Consider the following 18,971-nt stretch of genomic DNA (forward strand, 5'->3'; position numbering starts at 1 on the left):
TTTTGGTTCAGTTGCAAATCTATGATTTTGATTGCCAACCTTGGCTCTCGATTGTGTTATTCTTGCACTACTAGAGAAAGAAGAACTTGAGGAGTGCTTAAGCTCAATATATATGCAAAGCTAGAAAAGAGAGGATATTGTTCATATAGAACCCTAAACTGCCTGTAAAAAAGTTATATAGTAGGCAGAGGGAAATAAATATAAATGTGACATGAATCTATATATGGCTAAAAGCATAAAGTAATGCAAATAAGAGCTATGTAACATGATTATACTTTCACGGTTAGCTTCAAACTCTATTCCATCACTATAAAGCTTCCTATTTATGCAAGAACATAGTAAGTGCATGTAATCAAACAAGTTTGGTGATGAATAAGCAATACATGGAAGGACATGGTACCAATCAAGAGCAGTTTACAGATGCAGTGAAAATCAATATCTATATTCTCAATTTCCTTGAGCATTTCTGGTGTCTTTCAGATCTCATTACTGCATAAGTCTTATTACCACAAAGCATGGGTGTATTACAATTTCTATGAAAAATGAATCTCATCTCACTCCAAAACCATCTGACAATCTAAATAGTGGTTTTGGTGCTGGTCCTGCACTTTGCCATTATAATATATTCTTTTAATGGTGCTGCTTCTTGATTTGGCAAGAGAGCAACAAATCCCTCAGAAAAAGTTATGGATCTGTAAATTATAGGCATGTGTTTGGATTAAGGACTGCTTATAAGCAATCATCAACCATATGCTATATCTTGTCTCAAAATAGTAAAGTATCGTAGGCTCCCAAAATCTTCTTTGTACAATATATCATTAGAGAGGAGCTCTTGTTCCGTAGATCAAAGTCACATTTACCTTTTTCAGCATTCCTCTGGTAAGTTGTGCTTTCAATACAAGGCCAGTAGACACTCATGCTTGATGCAACGGGTGCACCCTTTGTCCATAAGAAACTGCACACACTGCTCACAAGGAATTTAAATTCAAGGAAACATTCTCATATGATGACTCAAGAATGCTTTTGGTCCAATGCTTAGAAGTGCTAGAATCATCTTTTGCAGCAACCATATTCTTGGTGCAAACCTGTGCAGAGCAGGTACTGGTCATGGTATGATGATTTGAACTAAGTCCGAAGAAATTAATAACCCTAAGCTTCTCAAACCAAAGCTCTAGAGTTTGAGACCATTTAGGGTCATCTGATGTCGTGAAATCAATCAAGTGCATCTCTAGTCTCAGGATGAAGGTGCATATACATCTCATCAAGATAATGTGAGAAAATGCTCTTCACTTTGTTGTGGAGTAATTAATATATTTAATTTAAAAGGAGAATCTCAATATTTCTTATGCTTTTTGCCAATGAAGCCTGGATTTACTATGTTGAGTCTTGATGATAGCGATTGGAGAATACAAAAGCTGAAATTGTCCTTCTGTTATTAGCATTCCCAATAAAACTTCAGTAGGCGAACAATTAAGTGTAGAGTCAATTACAAATGTTAGAATTTTGCCACATAAAATATGCACATATTGTGTAATGTTGTAAAGACTTCTGTATTTTTTCAGAAAAATTGTTGCCATGCCCATAACAAAGAAATAAATGACAAACTAATGAAATGTATGAGTGGCCATCGTTCATTAGATAGCATGCTACAAGCTATACTAAAGATGTACAATTGAGTGAAGAATGTATACTTAGTTGCTTAGTCGAGTCTTCTACTTTAATTGGGATATTGCAAGCTTAATTTGGGAAGATGCACCATAACAACTTGTCATAAATAGCGTGTCAAGGAAAATAATTGTGAAAATGCACCTATGCTTAAACTTACCATATCTAAAATCACAATTCCATTGTTTAAAATATGAATAGCTTTGGTGGTATCCCATATCTAAAGTTACAATATTGGTCACAAAGCACAAAAAGGCTTTGGTGGTGTATGACATTTATGTGGCCAACCTCAACTCAACTGCTACAATTGGTGTCCCATAACTAAAATCATAATCCCATTTTTTAATTCACAAACAAGCTTTGGTGGTATATAACATTTGATATTGCCGGCCTCAACCACAAGTCTTGAGCTTCTTAATCAATCTATGTAGTTCTGTTTGAACCCATACAAAGGTTTCTTTAATGTATAGACTATAGAGTGTAGACAATTCAAGAACAAGAGACTCCGTGCTTAAGTTCGGTTCATACATCTTATAAGGATCTCTGATTCTCTATTAAGCTATGTATTATGCACCTTGATCTAATGAAAGGGTAAATGCTGATCATCATATCGTTTAAAATTCAAATCATGGTCACCAAGTAACTTGTGGTCAGTGGTCTGCATATAGCTAAATGGAATGGAACAATTGGAGGAAGTGGACACATTATGTAACATAACTAAGATATGATGTTTTTGATGGTGCAATGACTCTTATCCTATATGATTCACTTTTGGTTATTTTGAGCTGGAATAACTTTCAGATTCTAGAAGATAGAGAATTCATGCTTTGAGTGCTTTGGGATTTATTTTTCCAGGTTCCATCAGGGGAAGTTTTGTCTTTTGGTGATGACAATTTCATCAAGTTTGAAGAGTCTGGAGTTAAAGAAGCATGTCGTGCTGCATTTGTTCTTGTTGCAGGTGGCCTTGGGGAACGCCTAGGGTACAATGGAATCAAGGTTCTCTCTCTCTCTCTCTCTCTCTCTCTCGCTGTGTGTGTGCCTGCATGGGGGCCTTTCTGATGAACCATGCTGTTTCTTTAATAGTTTACTTTTTCCTCTTTTAATTGGTTGCTTATAGGCACTTGGTTGTTCTACCAAGTAACGCTTTGTGATGAAATGTCTTGCTTACCTTCTTGTGCATGCATGCAATATCCTCATGCTTCTGTACGAAACCCTAAGAAATAATATAGTAATTGATTTGACAATTTATTTGCAGTTGGCTCTTCCATCAGAATCAACAACTGGGAGATTCTTCTTACAACATTATATAGAATCTATACTGGCTTTGCAGGATGCTAGCTGTAAAGTAGCAGAAGGTGAGGTTTTGATTCTCTCCCCTCATCCCTTTCCCTCTCGCTCCAGAGTCAAAAAGTTAAAGCTTTACTAAAACAAATAAATATGACTATCAGCGAGTCACTCAAGGGAGCACAGTATAATTGTAAAAGAAAAGAGTAACAATTATCTCAATTGGTGCAGGTGCTCACAAGTTACTTAGCATAGTAATATCCAAAGGAAAAAGTTTTGGTGTTTCAGAATTCTGCAAAATGCTTGTATAACTTATTGCTGTTAGCAGTTACAGAACAGAGATTCAGTCATGTGCTTTAATTGTTGGCTCTATTTGGACTTCATCTCGGTGTTTTGGATTTAGGATTCATGAAATGGTCAGATAAACTGTTGATTTTTGGATGTCCTGTACATTTCTTTCTCCTTTGTAATATATATGATTTATTTGATTGACTGTATTTGTTAAATATTTGTTTTTTTCCATTGCACGTTAATGGGTTAACCTATCTTGTGGTTCTTAAGACATTGATGGGTTGTTTATTGTTCAGTAGATTGTGAGTTTTACCTGGACAACATGGCCCCACACAGTTAGGACTATTGCCAACTTTATCATGATCACCAGTTTCATAGTGAGGACTGGTCACTCATGGGGTTCCTTCTAAGATTTGGTGATCTTTGATGTACATGAAATATTTGCCCATGGTCATCTGGTGTCACACAGCCAAACCAACCCTTTTCTGATGAAGGGTAAACCCTTATGATCACCAAGGTTCGCTATTTAATACGTTTCGGTGTGAATAAAACATTATGCACAATTCATATTTTTAAAATTTGATAAATGAAAACATCTGCACATAAAATCAAATAATGAGTGAGATATAATAAATGTCAACAAAAAGACATGCAAGGCCATACACGTTTCCTTTTAGGTGGATAGGGTGATAGTAGCATGCACAATCTGTTCTTTTTAGGTGTTTTTGGAGGTCCTGTCCTTTGGCCACTGATCGCTTGTTTTCTATATGTTGAGGTTTAAACTTTACTTAAGAACTGGATCTTTATTATGTTGTGAAATACTATTCCCATACAAATTAAATTAATTAACACTCTTGTAGCATCAAAGGACGATGCTATTAACTCTTTCCCTGCTTGTCCCTTTCAAATGCCACAGAAACCTGATTGTAATGGCCATTTCTGTGAGGCTTGTTTTTTTATATTTCTGTTTAAAAAAACCACATCAAGTTTTTGGTCTTTTTTTGGCTAGGGTTTAAAACTTTTGGAAAAATAGTGTCAGTTCCATATCTGTCCCTTGTTAGTTTAATACATGTATTGCTTATTTTATTTTGGGTTTATCGTTTGGTTAATCTGGGTAAATATTAGTGGGTTTGGTTTGTAGGTCCATGTCAAATCCCTCTCATCATAATGACATCAGATGACACGCATGCTCATACGCAAAAGCTTTTAGAATCAAATGCTTATTTTGGGATGAATTCCTCTCAAGTTATACTTCTCAAGCAGGTATTAACTTGCTGACTTTAGTGTATCATGTTGAAAATTTCTTGATGTCTAGCAGGCTCATTTGCATTTTGTGCTTCCTTGTATAGGAAAAGGTCGCATGTTTGGCTGATAATGATGCTAGCCTTGCAGTAGACCCAAACAACAAATATAAAATTCAGGTATCATAGTTCTGCTAGTCATATACTTCAAGCTTCTGGGTGCAAAGGGGAAAAACTAATGTACTTTATTTGTTATAGGCTTACATATGCATTTGAATGTTATCTATATAAAGGTTGCAACTAAAGCTAAATATGTTCTCCGTTCTTCAATGTTGGCTGGTAGACAAAACCACATGGCCATGGAGACGTGCATGCCCTGCTATATTCTAGTGGTCTCCTGAATGTGTGGTATGGTTATATCATCTCTTTGCTTCAAAATACTGGAAGTATTAGTTTGGTTACTCTTATGAATCTTGTTGCCTGCTGTTTGCATGTAAACAAAGTTAAAGGCTGTTGAATTTCTTTTATAAATCTGGAAAATGCATGAAATAGACAAACTTTTGATTCAAAAAGGTTGACCATTATAGACTATAATGGTTCTCTGTGTTTCAGGTATAAATCGGGTTTAAAGTGGGTTTTATTTTTTCAAGATACAAATGGGCTGCTCTTCAAGGTTCCGTATCACTACTACTACCATTCAATGAACTCTTAGAAAATGAGGATGATATTCTTTTATTTCCTTTGTTTCTTGGAATCTTCAGGCAATTCCAGCTGCACTTGGTGTAAGTGCCACAAAGTCTTATCATGTGAATTCTCTTGCTGTCCCACGTAAAGCCAAAGAAGCTATTGGTGGAATCACAAAACTTACTCATTCTGATGGTAATTCACTTAATTCATCTAGACTTGTCTATTTTTTGTTTTTAGTTCTTGAAGGTACCATCAATTGACTAAGAGATGTCACAGTAATGTCAAAGAGATGGCCTTCTAACCATGTCTGTCATGTAGGAGAGATAAGTGGTGCACAGGTTAATGGTGCATTCATTAACAAATGTATATTAATGTTTATATAATAATTTATTATCTATTATATACCAAAACTGTAATAGAACTGTTCATTAGTTTAGTTACATTGAATTTCCTTTACCATACACAAAAGTGAAAAGAACTCTTAGGAAAACCAAAAAGTTCACATCATTGTCCCAAAGTTGCAGGGAAGATAATGCTAATGCACTTGCTTCTTGTGGAAGGAAGGATGCTAGGTCTTCAACTACTTAGAGGAAGAGGCATTCCTTGTTTGAAATATCAACTGCATAATACATGATCGACTCTAAACAAAAGCACCTTTTTGACATGAGACGGTGTCTTTATTTTAGAATGATTGGTTTGGGGCAAACTGTTTTTGGCAGGCCTACCTGGAAGAGCACCCTCATGTTTGCTTCAAAAGTGCTACGTGAAGCATGTGTTCCAAGCCACTTTTAACATGCTTCTCACATACTTCCCATTCTCATTTTAGAGTTTCTAGCTTTTCTTATACATTTCCCATGTTAAGGAAACACATCTCCCAAACACCTAAGGATTTGCTTTCTGTTTCTTGCATCATGTGGACTTCAAAAATCGTTGTTTTTCAGTTCAACTTCATCACTTCTTGATTTTGCCTCCTTTTCCTGGCAACCTTGACCTATGCTGTTATGATTGTCTATCTTAGTCTCCAAGGCCCTATCATAGAAAAAATTCATAAGTTTCTCATTTAAGTATTCATGCATAAATGTGAGGTTAACCCTTGTGCTTGGATTCACCATTCACAATGGTTTTATTAACCATCAACAGTGGTTTCCATGTGTCCTTCCAGTATGCCCAGGTTCAGTTGTTGCTACCTATTATGAGCATTGTTTCATGGGAGCTGCCATTTTGTTTGTGTGTGAGTGGTTGGCGAACAAGTCTTTTTCTTAATAACCTAATAATTCTTTATACATATTTGTGTAAAAGTTATTATCAGATGGACATGTGCCCATATCCAATTCACGCTCATGTTAAAATGCTCAAATGACCATGATATCTATGTGCAACTTACCTTGATGGAATAACATATGTGATTGAGAATAAAACTATTGGATATGCATCATATAACTATAACTAACATGTGAGATGCTTTTCGAAAGGCATGCATTAGGAAGCTATCCGTTATTAGGTTTTCCCTCTACGGTTTCACTAGTTTTTTGTGTGTCCCTAGCGACACGAGCAGACACACTGACATGGGCACAACTCGTATGGCTACTATTTTAATATTTATTAATAATATTTAATTTTTTTAATGTTTTTAATAAAAATGTGCTTACTATTTAAATATCAGAAATATATTTTTATTAATTAAAAATATAAAATTCCGTATTCTTGTGTCCTATTTTCTCAATTTTTTTTGAACTTATGAGTCAAACCTGCGTCACGTGTCCTCATGTCCACAAATCTTTGTGACATAGTGGATTGACTTTAAGATTTGTTAATAATGGTTTTTCTTTGTTCCTGTTTGGTGTTTCTTATTAATGCCTTTAAAGTTTAAACTTTATATCTGACCAGTGTACAAAAGAGTTGTTAAAATGTAAACTGTAATATATATATATATATATATATATTATTTAATATTATTATATTTTCTTTTATTATTTTCTTTTTCTATTTTTCTTTATTTTCTTTTTTAGCATCTAGTTCAATAGAAACTAGATATTTAATCCAGCCAAGTTCCTATTGGAACTTGACTGTGCAAATAGCTGTTGGACTGTAGTCCAACAGCTATAATAAATGCTGTTGGACTGACAGTCCAACGTTGGACTGACAGTCCAACGTCTCTTTTGGAGAGCTCAAAATGAGCTCTCCTCTCTCTTCCACTTTTTTGTATATATAGGGGTGAACCCCTTCAATGTAAATTACTATGCTTCTTAAGCATTTTGTTCATGAATAAAGTATTATTTATTTTTCAAGTGTTCTTCCTTTTATACCCTTTCAAGGGTCATGCTTGTAGTGTCTCCAATAGACACTTGTTTGTGAGTTATTCATGCATTTGTTGAAGACCACAATTTTATTACATGGTATCAGAGCTACGAATTCCTTAGATCTTGAAGTGCTCCTGCCTCAATTTCCGTGCCACATTTACAAAAGGTGTTTCATCACCTTGTTCTTGGCTCAAGAAGATTTGTTTGAAGAAAGGCGAACTTGTGCTACAAAAATTTTTGGTTTTGTATCCTCTCTTATTCCCTTGTCTACTCTTTTTCTTTTCTTTTTATTTTTCTCTCTCTCTCTCTCTCCTCCTATTTATTCCTCTCTTACCCTTGTAAAAGATGGATGACAATGATAAGATCACCATCATTCCTATGAAGCTAAATGATACTAGCTATGTAATGTGGGCTTCGATTATGAAGCACCACATTTGGGGAAAAGGTTTATGGGGTATAGTGGATGGTTCCGATTTGGAACCTAAACTATCTCTTACCAAGAAAGTGGGTGATAAAGAGGTTCCTCTAGCGGAAGAAGAGAAGAGTAAGGCGTTAGCCACTTATGAAAAGAAATGGAAAGAGTGGAGGATAGAGCATGAAAAAATTATGTCATGGCTCATCAATAGCATAGACATTAAAAAATGCTCTAGTCTAGCTAAGTTTGAGCATGCCGATAAGGCTTGGGAATACCTCAAAAACATGTATTCCCTTAAAGATATTGCACATGTATGCAATTTACAAGACAAAGTTCGGACAATGACTCAAAAAGATAAAACAATTCGAGAATATTATAATGAGTTGTCTGAACTTTGGGAAGAGTTGGCTCTTCTTGAGCCCAAATGGCATTGTGCCGAAGATATCGAGCTTCGCCAAAAGCAACTCGATATGAAACATTTCTATCAATTTGTGAATGGTCTAAGGCCGGAGTTTGAATCCACCAAATCGGCCCTATTACATCATGGACAAATTCCTTCTATTGTTGATACTATAGAAGAGCTCACTATGGAAGAAAATAGACTTAGAAAAAGTACTCCAAAAGTTGATGATGACTCAGTTTTAGCTGTATCTAGACCGGGGAATCATACTCGTACTTACAAGCCGCCTCATTTTGGAAGGCAAAACGACGACTTTGATAAAAGAAAAGTTATTTGTCATCATTGTCATGAACCGGGGCACTATAGGCCTCAATGTCCAAAGTTAAAAAGAAGAGAAGAAAAAAGAGTTGCATTTGTTGAATCTGAGTCAAAAGATCAAGATGCACCTGTGTCTATGGCTCAACTGATGGAAATCCTTCAACCTCTTCTCAAAGGGGTATCCTCCTCAACCGAAGCCTCAACTGGAGCGGCAGTTGCATCTTTCTCCGGTCCAGGTAACTTTCCTTGGCTTTTAGATTCTGGTGCTTCTTCACATGACCCCAAATGTTAATAGTTTATCTGAATGTCTTAAAAAAAGGTTTTTACAGCCGATGGCACATCTCTTGAAGTAAAAGGAATAAGATGTTTTGAAAATCTTCAAAAATCCAAAAGATTTTTTATCCCAAAAGTTAGATATCTCCCTAAACTTAATTTGAATCTCTTATCTGTCTCACAAATATCTGATTATGGATGTAATATCATCTTCTCTTCTCATGGTTGTTGGGTACAGGATCGCCAGTCAGGGAAGCTGGTTGGGGAAGGCCATAGAGAAGGAGGACTTTATTACATGGACTTTTTGGAATTACCCAAGAATGCATTTTGTTATAATATTCAGAAATTAGAATTGGATTTATGGCACAAAAGACTTGGCCATCCTCATATGTCTAAAATTCAATATTTTCCAAGTTTGGAAAAATTTTGTAATTCTGAAATTTTTTCTTGTAAAGACTGCATTCTTGGCAAAATGAAAAGGTTACCATTTCTTAGTAGAACTTTTGTTTCCTCACGACCACTTGAGTTAATACATTCGGATGTTTGGGGCCCCGCACCAGTTATTTCCAAAGGTGGTTATACATATTATGTCATTTTTTTATGACTTTTCTAGACATACTTGGATTTATTTTCTTAAACATAAATATGATGTCTTTGCTAACTTTTAAATATTTCATAAAATGGTTAAAAATAAGTTTTAAAATGATATTTCCGTTTTTCGCACTGATTCAGGGGGAGAGTTTATGTCCAACGAATTCAAAGACTATCTCAATTTACATGGTATTACACATCAAAGATCATGTCCACACACTCCACAGCAGAATGGCCTAGCCGAACGCAAACATCGACACATTATGGAAACTACTAAGACATTTCTAATTGCAAATCAAGTTCCAAAAAGTTTTTGGGCTAATTAAAAAGTATATGCAATTAAATTTAATGAAGATGAAGCAGACAAGAAGAGTCCTCGTGAAAGAGAGGATTTTAAGTATCTAATAATACGCAAAATCGCTCCCATGTGCACGGAGGTGGGAGCATGCTGAAACTGACTGACTGTATGAACCGCATGAGTTATATCTGGCCTAGTAATGGAAAGATAAGAAGGAGCTCCAACAAGTTGTCTATAAGGAGTAGGATCATCAAGAAGTTCTCCATCATCAATTTTCATTTTAACATTGACAACTTCTGGAGTGTCTACTTTCTTATCATCTGTAATTCCAGACCTGGAAACGATATCAAGAGCAAATTTAGATTGAGATATCAAATACCCCTGAGGGGAATAAACAACTTCAATGCCTAAAAAATATCTTAATAAACCTAAGTCAGTCATTTAAAAGTGAGTTTTAAGAAGAGATTTGATATTTGCAACTCCATGTTTGTCGCCTCCGGTGATGATCATATCGTCCACATAAAGAAGAAGAATAATGATATCTGCATCAGATTTCTTAACAAACAAAGCAGTGTCAGTTAAACAAGGTTGAAAACCAATATCAAGCATAACATGACTAAATCGGTCATACCAGGCTTTTGGAGCCTGTTTAAGACCATAAAGAGCTTTTTCTAAACGAAGAGCTTTACCCTTAGGGATACTAATACCAGGTGGGGCTTGTTAGAAAGTGACTTGGAATACCTTGGGTTCAATAATGAACCCATACTTATGCACGTAAAGTGCAAATATACCCATTAAAGGGAAACAACACACGCACATAATGTGCCAATACATAAACCTATAAAAAGGGAAAAATATGACTTAAAGTCATAAGTTACATATCATTGAAGAATAATGGAGAAGGGGTGAAAACCCCATTACAATGGAGCATAAGCTCCCTCAAGAATACAAAATACAAAGGGGAAATCCCCTATTTATAAGCATGAAAAGGGACCACCTTGGGGGCTCCCAAAGGGGACATTGGAGAGCCCCCAACGGTCACATTTGTGACCGTTGGGGGGTCCCAACGTCACTTTTGGGAGGCCCCCAATGTGGTACGAAATCCAAAAATATAAAAAACAAAAAATAAAAATAAAACAAAAATTACAATGCATATTCCAATTGGAATATGCGTAAAATGCTAATTTACAAGAATACCCTTGAGGGTATTTTAGGAAGATAAAATATATATATTTATATATATATATATATATATAAATAGAGATATGTATACATATATATATATATATGTATACGTATCTTTATATATATATATATATATATATACATTTAAGGATCAACATATTTTAACACCCCCCCTCAATCTTTGCGGGGAAACGAAAAGATTGAACAAAGGGCAAGACTCAAAGAGGCTCCGGCAAGGATGCAATGGAACTTGAAAAGGCCTTCCTCCTATTGTCTTCAAATTTCCCGAACTATCCAGGGTACTTTTCTTTGTCCTATCTCCAAGATCCTGTGAAATAACAACAAAGAAACAAGTAAAACAGATCTTTGTACTTTTATTCAAATGGAACATTTCTAACTAGCACAGGTTAGAAGAGATGCACATTATGCAAAAATGACACCAAAGTTTCAAAATCATATATCATGTTTAAAACAAAATGAGCGGAAGCAAATTATGCAGAAATAAATTGCAAGAATGCATAATGCATTCATAAGGTCCAACGTTGGACAACTATAACCCCATAATGGGGAATAACAAAATGGTCCACTAAGGGACACCACAATAAGCCTACGAAGAGGCATGATATACATAAATATTATTAAATGAGGGCTCAAAAAAGGCCATAAAGAGCATATGCATATACTTATCATGAAATGAATTAATACTCAAAGAACTCATTAATGAACATGCTTCAAACATGTAATGAAGTGCCAAACAAGAGAAACAAAGTCTCCAAGCATACTTTAGGCAAAATAAACCCAAGAGTTCACAAGGTTTTAAAATCATTTATGAAAGACATACATAATATTCATGTTGCATATAAGGGTGGCAAAAACCATAAGCACTTAATATATAGATTAAATGCTAAGAAATCAACTTGATATGCATATCAAAAATATGATTTGCTTGAAAAACACAAGTCATGAATGAAATTTTGCAAATTTCAACAATAGTTTATCCATTACAAACATCTTCCTCATTAGTCCTCCAAAACCCATAAATCAAGTGTATAAGCTACTAGATCAAGAATATAAAGCCATTAAAGGCCAAAGACACACACAAAGGTGTGTAAAAGAACCTCTTGTCTACATATAATAATACTTGAAATAAGTGCATCTACGACAAGAACAAGAGAATACATGCCAACATGGACTAAAAAGTATCTCTTGTCTACGTAAAAAATACACTTAAAACCAAGTATGTTCAGCTACTAGAATAAGAGTAATAAGCCAACCATGGGCTAAAACATAATACATCTCTTGTCTACATATGATAGCACTTGAAATGAGTGAAATAAGCCAACCATGGGCATACATCTTAAGCGACTAGAACAAGGACACAAACGCCAACATAGGCTAAAAATCACACACCATGGTGTGAATCAACGTGCCTTGTCTACATATAAAAACACTCAAGACAGTCCAACGTTGGACTACAGTCCAACGTCTCTTTTGGAGAGCTCAAAATGAGCTCTCCTCTCTCTTCCACTTTTTTGTATATATAGGGGTGAACCCCTTCAATGTAAATTACTATGCTTCTTAAGCATTTTGTTCATGAATAAAGTATTATTTATTTTTCAAGTGTTCTTCCTTTTATACCCTTTCAAGGGTCATGCTTGTAGTGTCTCCAATAGACACTTGTTTGTGAGTTATTAGTGCATTTGTTGAAGACCACCATTTCATTACAAGAGTATGCACCTAAGCATTCAACTTTCAAGCATATAGCCTTTTAGGGTGTTGTGCACGAGATACATGCTTACTACTAGTTATTGAGCTTGATAAATTTTGGTGTCAGGTAGGACAATGGTAATTAATGTGGAGTATAATCAACTTGACCCCTTACTTCGTGCTACTGGACATCCTGATGGAGATGTGAATGATGAAACTGGTTATTCTCCTTTCCCTGGAAATATAAATCAGGTAATCTCAATGATCTATTTTCTTGTTGTTTTTCTTTTTTACTAAAAATTGTTCATCATCTAGCAATCTTTTAGCATACGGGAGCATTCTATGCCTGCATTTAAAGGTTGGCACACAATAACAATAACTTTTTATGGTTAATCCAGGATCTTTTTGAGGTTTAAATTGTGTGGGTGCGCATGGATGCAGATGGATACATAGATAAATAGATACATAAAAGATGCTATTATCACATATATGCAATAAATAGACTAAAACTGAGCAAAATATCCTTGACTAAAAAATGTGTATCCACTAATATAAGATGATATATGTTAGTAGAACATATATATGATATACGTGCACTAAATACAGGATTTATTTAGAAACTAATCTAACTTATGACATATGGCTTTTGGTGCAGTTGATACTTGAAGTTGGTCCATATATTGATGAACTCAACAAAACTAAAGGTGCCATTTCGGAGTTTGTGAATCCAAAGTAATACTTCCTAAATGTTACTTGCCTATTGTTGGTTTCTTTTTTATTGAAAATATTTGATTAACTTTATGTTCTGAGTTGATCTGCTTGTGGAACTTAAGTTTTGGGATACCAATGTTAAAAAAGGTAGACAGAATTTTTTATTTATTTATGGATGATGCTGACATAAAAAACTCAGTTATTTTTAGTACAAATTGTTGCGGCATTTATAGAGACAGGAAACAAAGACAAAAATCTATTACATATTTAATTATTAATTGAATTAGATCCAGATACAAACTACAACTGTATAGGTGCTCTAGATAAAGAGAACGCCCCAATATTATAGAAGCTGCTCTTTCTTCTGAGTTGAAGAAGCCCTTTGGGTGGGAAGGAATTCACACTTATGGTTCTCCACTGGAGGTGCTTTTCTTTTAGCTTATAAATAATTATACCATAACTTCTGTGGCCTTTTAAGTTACATCACATAAATATGGTGTGAACTTTACAGTACCATGGCCTATGTCACATGCATATGCCAACGTGCACGTACATCTCATGTTGACTCTATTAGAACTACGTGTAAATTTTGTTGGATATTTATAATTTCTTAGTCTTTTGATATATTACCTGCTATTTATGAGTGGCTTATTATGTAGTTTATTATTTTGCTTGTATATTACTGCAGCACTATTCTTGGACAATGTCTTATATAGTAAAGAAATCAATAGTGCCACCCATATTAAATCTATTAGGGTTTTTTGGCTGGCCTGTTTCTTCCCTATTTTTTCTTCAACTTGATTTATTCATTAGGGCCTGGTTGGTTCTAGGAGTTTGAAACAATTGTAGGATTCTCAGAGACCTAGTATTTATTGCAAATTTGGATTACTGAAACACAATCTTGTGGATTGTATTTTGCTGACGTGCTAAAATCCTGGAACTCTCAAAGTTCTCTGTTTGGTTGCAGTACAAGAATTACAGCATTTTGAAGGGTAATGCTGGACATGCTTGTAACCTTGTTTGTTACATTCTTCTCTCTCTCTCTCTCTCTATATATATATATATAAATAAATATATATATATATATATGTGTGTGTGTGTGTGTGTGTGTGTGTGTGTGTGTGATTGTTCCTGAAGATTTTGTTTGAAGCCAAATACCCCTGTCATGCAAGAATTTACAAATTGATAAAGTTGTGGGTGTTATGTCATTTCTGAAATTTTCCCTTAAATTTCTTTAGCAAAATGCCCTTATAGTTAACATGAGGTTGTTTCTATTTTGGTGTTTAATTAAGGGCTTCCATTTTGGAAAGGAAATCTATGTGTTGATGTGGAAGAAAGACCTCTCTCTCTCTCATTTTTTGTGCTTTTCATTTAAAGATTTTTTTTAATTAATAAATCTAATCCATTGACTTCGATTCACAACAATCTCTCTCTCTCTCATTTTTTGTGCTTTTCATTTAAAGCATTTTCTTAATTAATATATCTAATGTATTGACTTCACTTCACTCACAACTCTGTGTATGTAATAAAACCTGATCTGTCTGCAACCTTGATCATAGTTGATCTATGTCACACGGACTCTTCTAACAGGGACCGCACCCGCGTCGCACCTGCACCCAGGCGGGTGCGACACTTGGACAGAGCTTCCTTTGTGTAAGGTGAAGTCAACCACACCAAGGTCCATTTTTATCCAAAAGTAGATTCAGTTAACCCTAATCAAGTTTATTTTTATCTATATTATATATATATGCATAAATGCACACAAATACACGTAGTGTTAACTTAAAACTGTTAAAAATTATATATATATATACTCCCCACACCGCCGCACCCCCGCACCCAAGTTTTTTTAAAGTGCCGCATCCGCACCCATACCCACACCCGAACCTATGTGACAGTAGTTTATATAGATTTGAGTTTTAAGATTAATAAATCTAAATTAAATCCGAACATGAACTAGATTTTCATGTGAAAACAAAATAAATTAGATTGATGTGAATAAAATTTTGGAAAGATTATTGTTATAGTTTAAATCTAATAAGGTTATTAATACAATGTTAACTCAATTTGAATACTGAAACACATCCTTTTTTTATTTTTCGTACAAAAAAAAAGTGTTGGATTGATAAAGTATGTTATAAATCAATATTTAATTTGGATCCAGTGTTGTCATATAGAATAATATTCAGGTTCAACACTACATTGGATTTAGAACCGATCTTGGATCCTAAATTTGAGGTTCATTATATTTTTCTACCATTATTTGCAATATATGACTCATTTGCATTCATGTTCTAATGTTAGCTAGCTCATGGATTAACTCTATGATGTGCAAATGGATTGGTTCCAATCCAATCTCCCAACTGAAAATGGATTTATCGATTAAGAATATGCTTTAAATGGTAAGCACAAAAAATGTATGGCAGAGAGAGAGAGAGAGAGAGAGAGAGAGAGAGAGAGAGAGAGAGAGAGAGAGTATGTGTGTGTTTGTATATGTAACCCATCGGATGGACGGGCTGCTCTCTAGTGTCTCTCTCTCTCTCTTTCTATATATATGTGATCCTTTTAACTTGGAATTTTTGTTCTGCCACTGATCTTTGCGCGATCAGTGGTGGAATGAGTTCGAGAACAGTAGATGCTTTGTGCATCCACTGTTATGCCCATCTCTCTCTCTCTCTCTATATATATATATATCATAGTAAAACATTTCGTTATCGGCTATATCTCAGTGAGATATAATATCGGGGTATATTTGGTTTTCTAATAAATCTCGAAAAAATCTCAGAAAAATGTAAAGCAAATGACCTAACATAAATTCCTCCTCTTTTCCTTTCTTCTTTCTTTTCTTCCTTCCCTTTCTCTTTCTCCTTTTTCTTTCTTTCCCCGTTCACGTTGACCAGAACTCAAGGAGGTTAGAACTAGAGGAGACGAAGCAGGCTAGAACTCGAGGAGATGAAGCGGGCTAGAACTCGAGGAGGCTGAAACTCAAGGAGACGAAGCAACTTCTTTTTCTTTCTTTCTTTCTTTTTTAAAAGGTGACAGGTAAGTACGTAACCCTCACAAAAGTCAAAAAGGTATAAATTTTATACCCAAACTAACCTATTAGGAAACTTAGGAAAGACATATGTATCCTATTTTTTTTTTAAATTCTAAAATACCCTTGCACCAACTATTTTAAAAAAACACCATTGCCGTGCTACGATAACGATAATATTGCGATATTTTACCTTTAATATCATTTTGCCATTGTACCACGTTAATATTGCGATATTTTCAAAATATCGATGATATTTGTTGTAATACCCACGATTTTTATCAGATAAATAAATTTAGATTTTTAAGTCATTAAAGTGATACACGAATATTTTATTGTTTTAATTATTTATTCATAATTGGATCTTGGATAACCTATTTGGATCCTTGAAGTAAATCGGATTTTAATGGGAAAATTTCTACAACACTTTAGTGGGAATTGATATAGCTTAAGGCGATGTTTGGATCCACAATATTGCATTTGGATCTTCGATATCAGAATTTCAATATTAATCTGGATCCTTGTATTGAAACCATAAAGATCAATGTACATTTAGCTGAATCGATAATAATTCATTTGGATCCATAGTTCTAAATCAGAGTAGGATCAAAACTCTGAATTTTCGGATCCGAATTTTTTTAAAAGGATTGGCGAAGCACAATGGATCTTGGATCCATATTAATTTATGTTAATTTTGGATAACGGATCTATATTAACCTATGAAAGACCCACAAGATCGTATCGAAGAATAAACCAAATGTATTAAGAAAATAATATTTTAAAGCTTGTAATATTTTGAATCCTTAGACAGATCCAAATTGCCCAACTGAGTGGTTTTATTAAAGATTTGGGTTGCGGGTCTCAGTGGTGGCCAAACCGAAACCGTACCCAATTGGGGTGTAATATATATATATATATACATATATATATATAAATAAAAAATAAGATAATAATAATAATACTAAGTAAAAATAAAAATATATGGATCCGTAGTTGGATCCGTATGGGTCCAAATATGGGGCTCAAACCATCGTTGGGCCGCGGATCCAAACCGTGGCTAGATCGCGGGTCGCGGACCCGGTCGATCCATGCCCCGCACCTCACTGTGCGTTAAGTAAAAAAAAAAGAAAAAGAAAAAAAAGAAAGAGGGCCCGATAAATCAAGGGTTAGGGTTCATTTTTGAACCCTAACTCGTCGTGAGGAGTGACTGGGGAACGAAATGCACAGCCGCCGATGGCTGGGGGGGGGGTGACAACCTCCTCCCTCTTCGGGAGGCCACCCTCCTACAGGTCCCCTCATCTCTCTCTTCCTCTCACTCCCCTCTCCTATCTGTTGCTGCCTCCCCGCTCTCTCATCTCTCTCTTCCTCTCTGGTGATCGTGCGCACGTCAGTAGAGTACCATCGTCGGCAAGCCTCCCGACTATGTTGCTGCCATCGCTTGCAACCGGAGTCGTCGGCGACCTCCCCAACCGCGACCACCACCTTCTCTTTGCAGGACAAGTAGGTTTTCCTGTTCTTTTTTCTCTTTTGGGTATTCTATGTGTCGAGCATGGGGAGTGGGTTGCCGGGTTCCAAAGAAAAAGGAGGGAGGGGTGTCGATGCCTGAAACCCTATGTTGTTGCACTAGGGATTTCCGATGCACTCCTAACCCCGAAACCTCAAATCAACGATTTGGGGGTTTCAGTATGCTTGTAATAAAGGGAGTTTCGATTTCAATAAAAGAAAAGAAAAAAAGAAAAGGGGTTCAAGTATTAGATTGAGAATCTTGAAAAAAAAATGGGTTCGCAGCGGCTGCGATCTCATAATTTGGGGGTTCTTGTCTAACCCTAACCCGAAAATCTCAAATCAAATCGATTTGGGGGTTTCCTATTTTGGGACTCGATAAACCAAACACGGAAGGGGGTTCGATTCTTGGTTGTACATTGAAATACATTTTTGGATTTTTTAGTTATGTCAGTCACTATTTTAATGCATAAATTGTTAAGACGTGAAGGGGTCCCTAAATAATAGTAATTCTTGCGTAATAGTAATTCTTTTGGTAGCAGGTTAGCAGAACATAGTATGTTATGTGATTGGCTGTAGCCGATCCTTTGAGTCTGCTTCATTTAAGATTACATAGCATTGTTTATGAAACCCCGTTGTGCTGATTTGATTCTGTTTAGTAAAGTCCGACCTGTTATCACATTTGATACCTAGTCATTTATCTATTCTTGTGCTGATATTAACTGACCTTAAGTCTGAATGCCTATGTTTTAACTATCTGTTAGCAGACTTGACTTCTATTCATTTTTATCAGAATTGAATTTCTGTGATTACATGTGTTCCTTTTATGGTCCAACACATTTGTATATCATTAAAGCATGTATACTTTAAGAATTTTCTGGTAATCATACAAATGGTCAGGGTCTGAAACCTTAGGGTGCTCGATAGACACTGAATTTGGGTTTTTCCTGAATAGTTGGTTTTGGGAACTGTGATGAAATCATAGATGAATGATGCACGTTTCATTTCTGTGTATGCATGCTTCCTTATTATATTGATCAACCGGGTAAATGGGATAAATGTTCTGAA

General features: G+C 35.3%; 1 protein-coding gene across 2 annotated transcripts in view; it reads left to right on the forward strand.

The window, feature by feature from the left end:
- Positions 1-18,971, forward strand: part of USP (UDP-sugar pyrophosphorylase) — a 38,427-nt gene that overhangs the window by 8,602 nt on the left and 10,854 nt on the right. For both annotated transcript variants that reach the window (XM_089996978.1, XM_089996979.1), the window contains exons 4-12: positions 2,521-2,661; positions 2,921-3,020; positions 4,382-4,503; positions 4,590-4,661; positions 4,825-4,889; positions 5,094-5,154; positions 5,243-5,360; positions 12,783-12,907; positions 13,311-13,387. In XM_089996978.1, coding sequence (XP_089853104.1) covers positions 2,521-2,661; positions 2,921-3,020; positions 4,382-4,503; positions 4,590-4,661; positions 4,825-4,889; positions 5,094-5,154; positions 5,243-5,360; positions 12,783-12,907; positions 13,311-13,387 — 881 coding nt within the window. The remainder of the gene's footprint in view (positions 1-2,520; positions 2,662-2,920; positions 3,021-4,381; positions 4,504-4,589; positions 4,662-4,824; positions 4,890-5,093; positions 5,155-5,242; positions 5,361-12,782; positions 12,908-13,310; positions 13,388-18,971) is intronic.

The sequence above is a fragment of the Nuphar pumila genome, chromosome 2 (genome assembly GCF_984573655.1).
Source record: "Nuphar pumila chromosome 2, dmNupPumi1.hap1.1, whole genome shotgun sequence".
NCBI classification, from domain to species: Eukaryota; Viridiplantae; Streptophyta; class Magnoliopsida; order Nymphaeales; family Nymphaeaceae; genus Nuphar; species Nuphar pumila.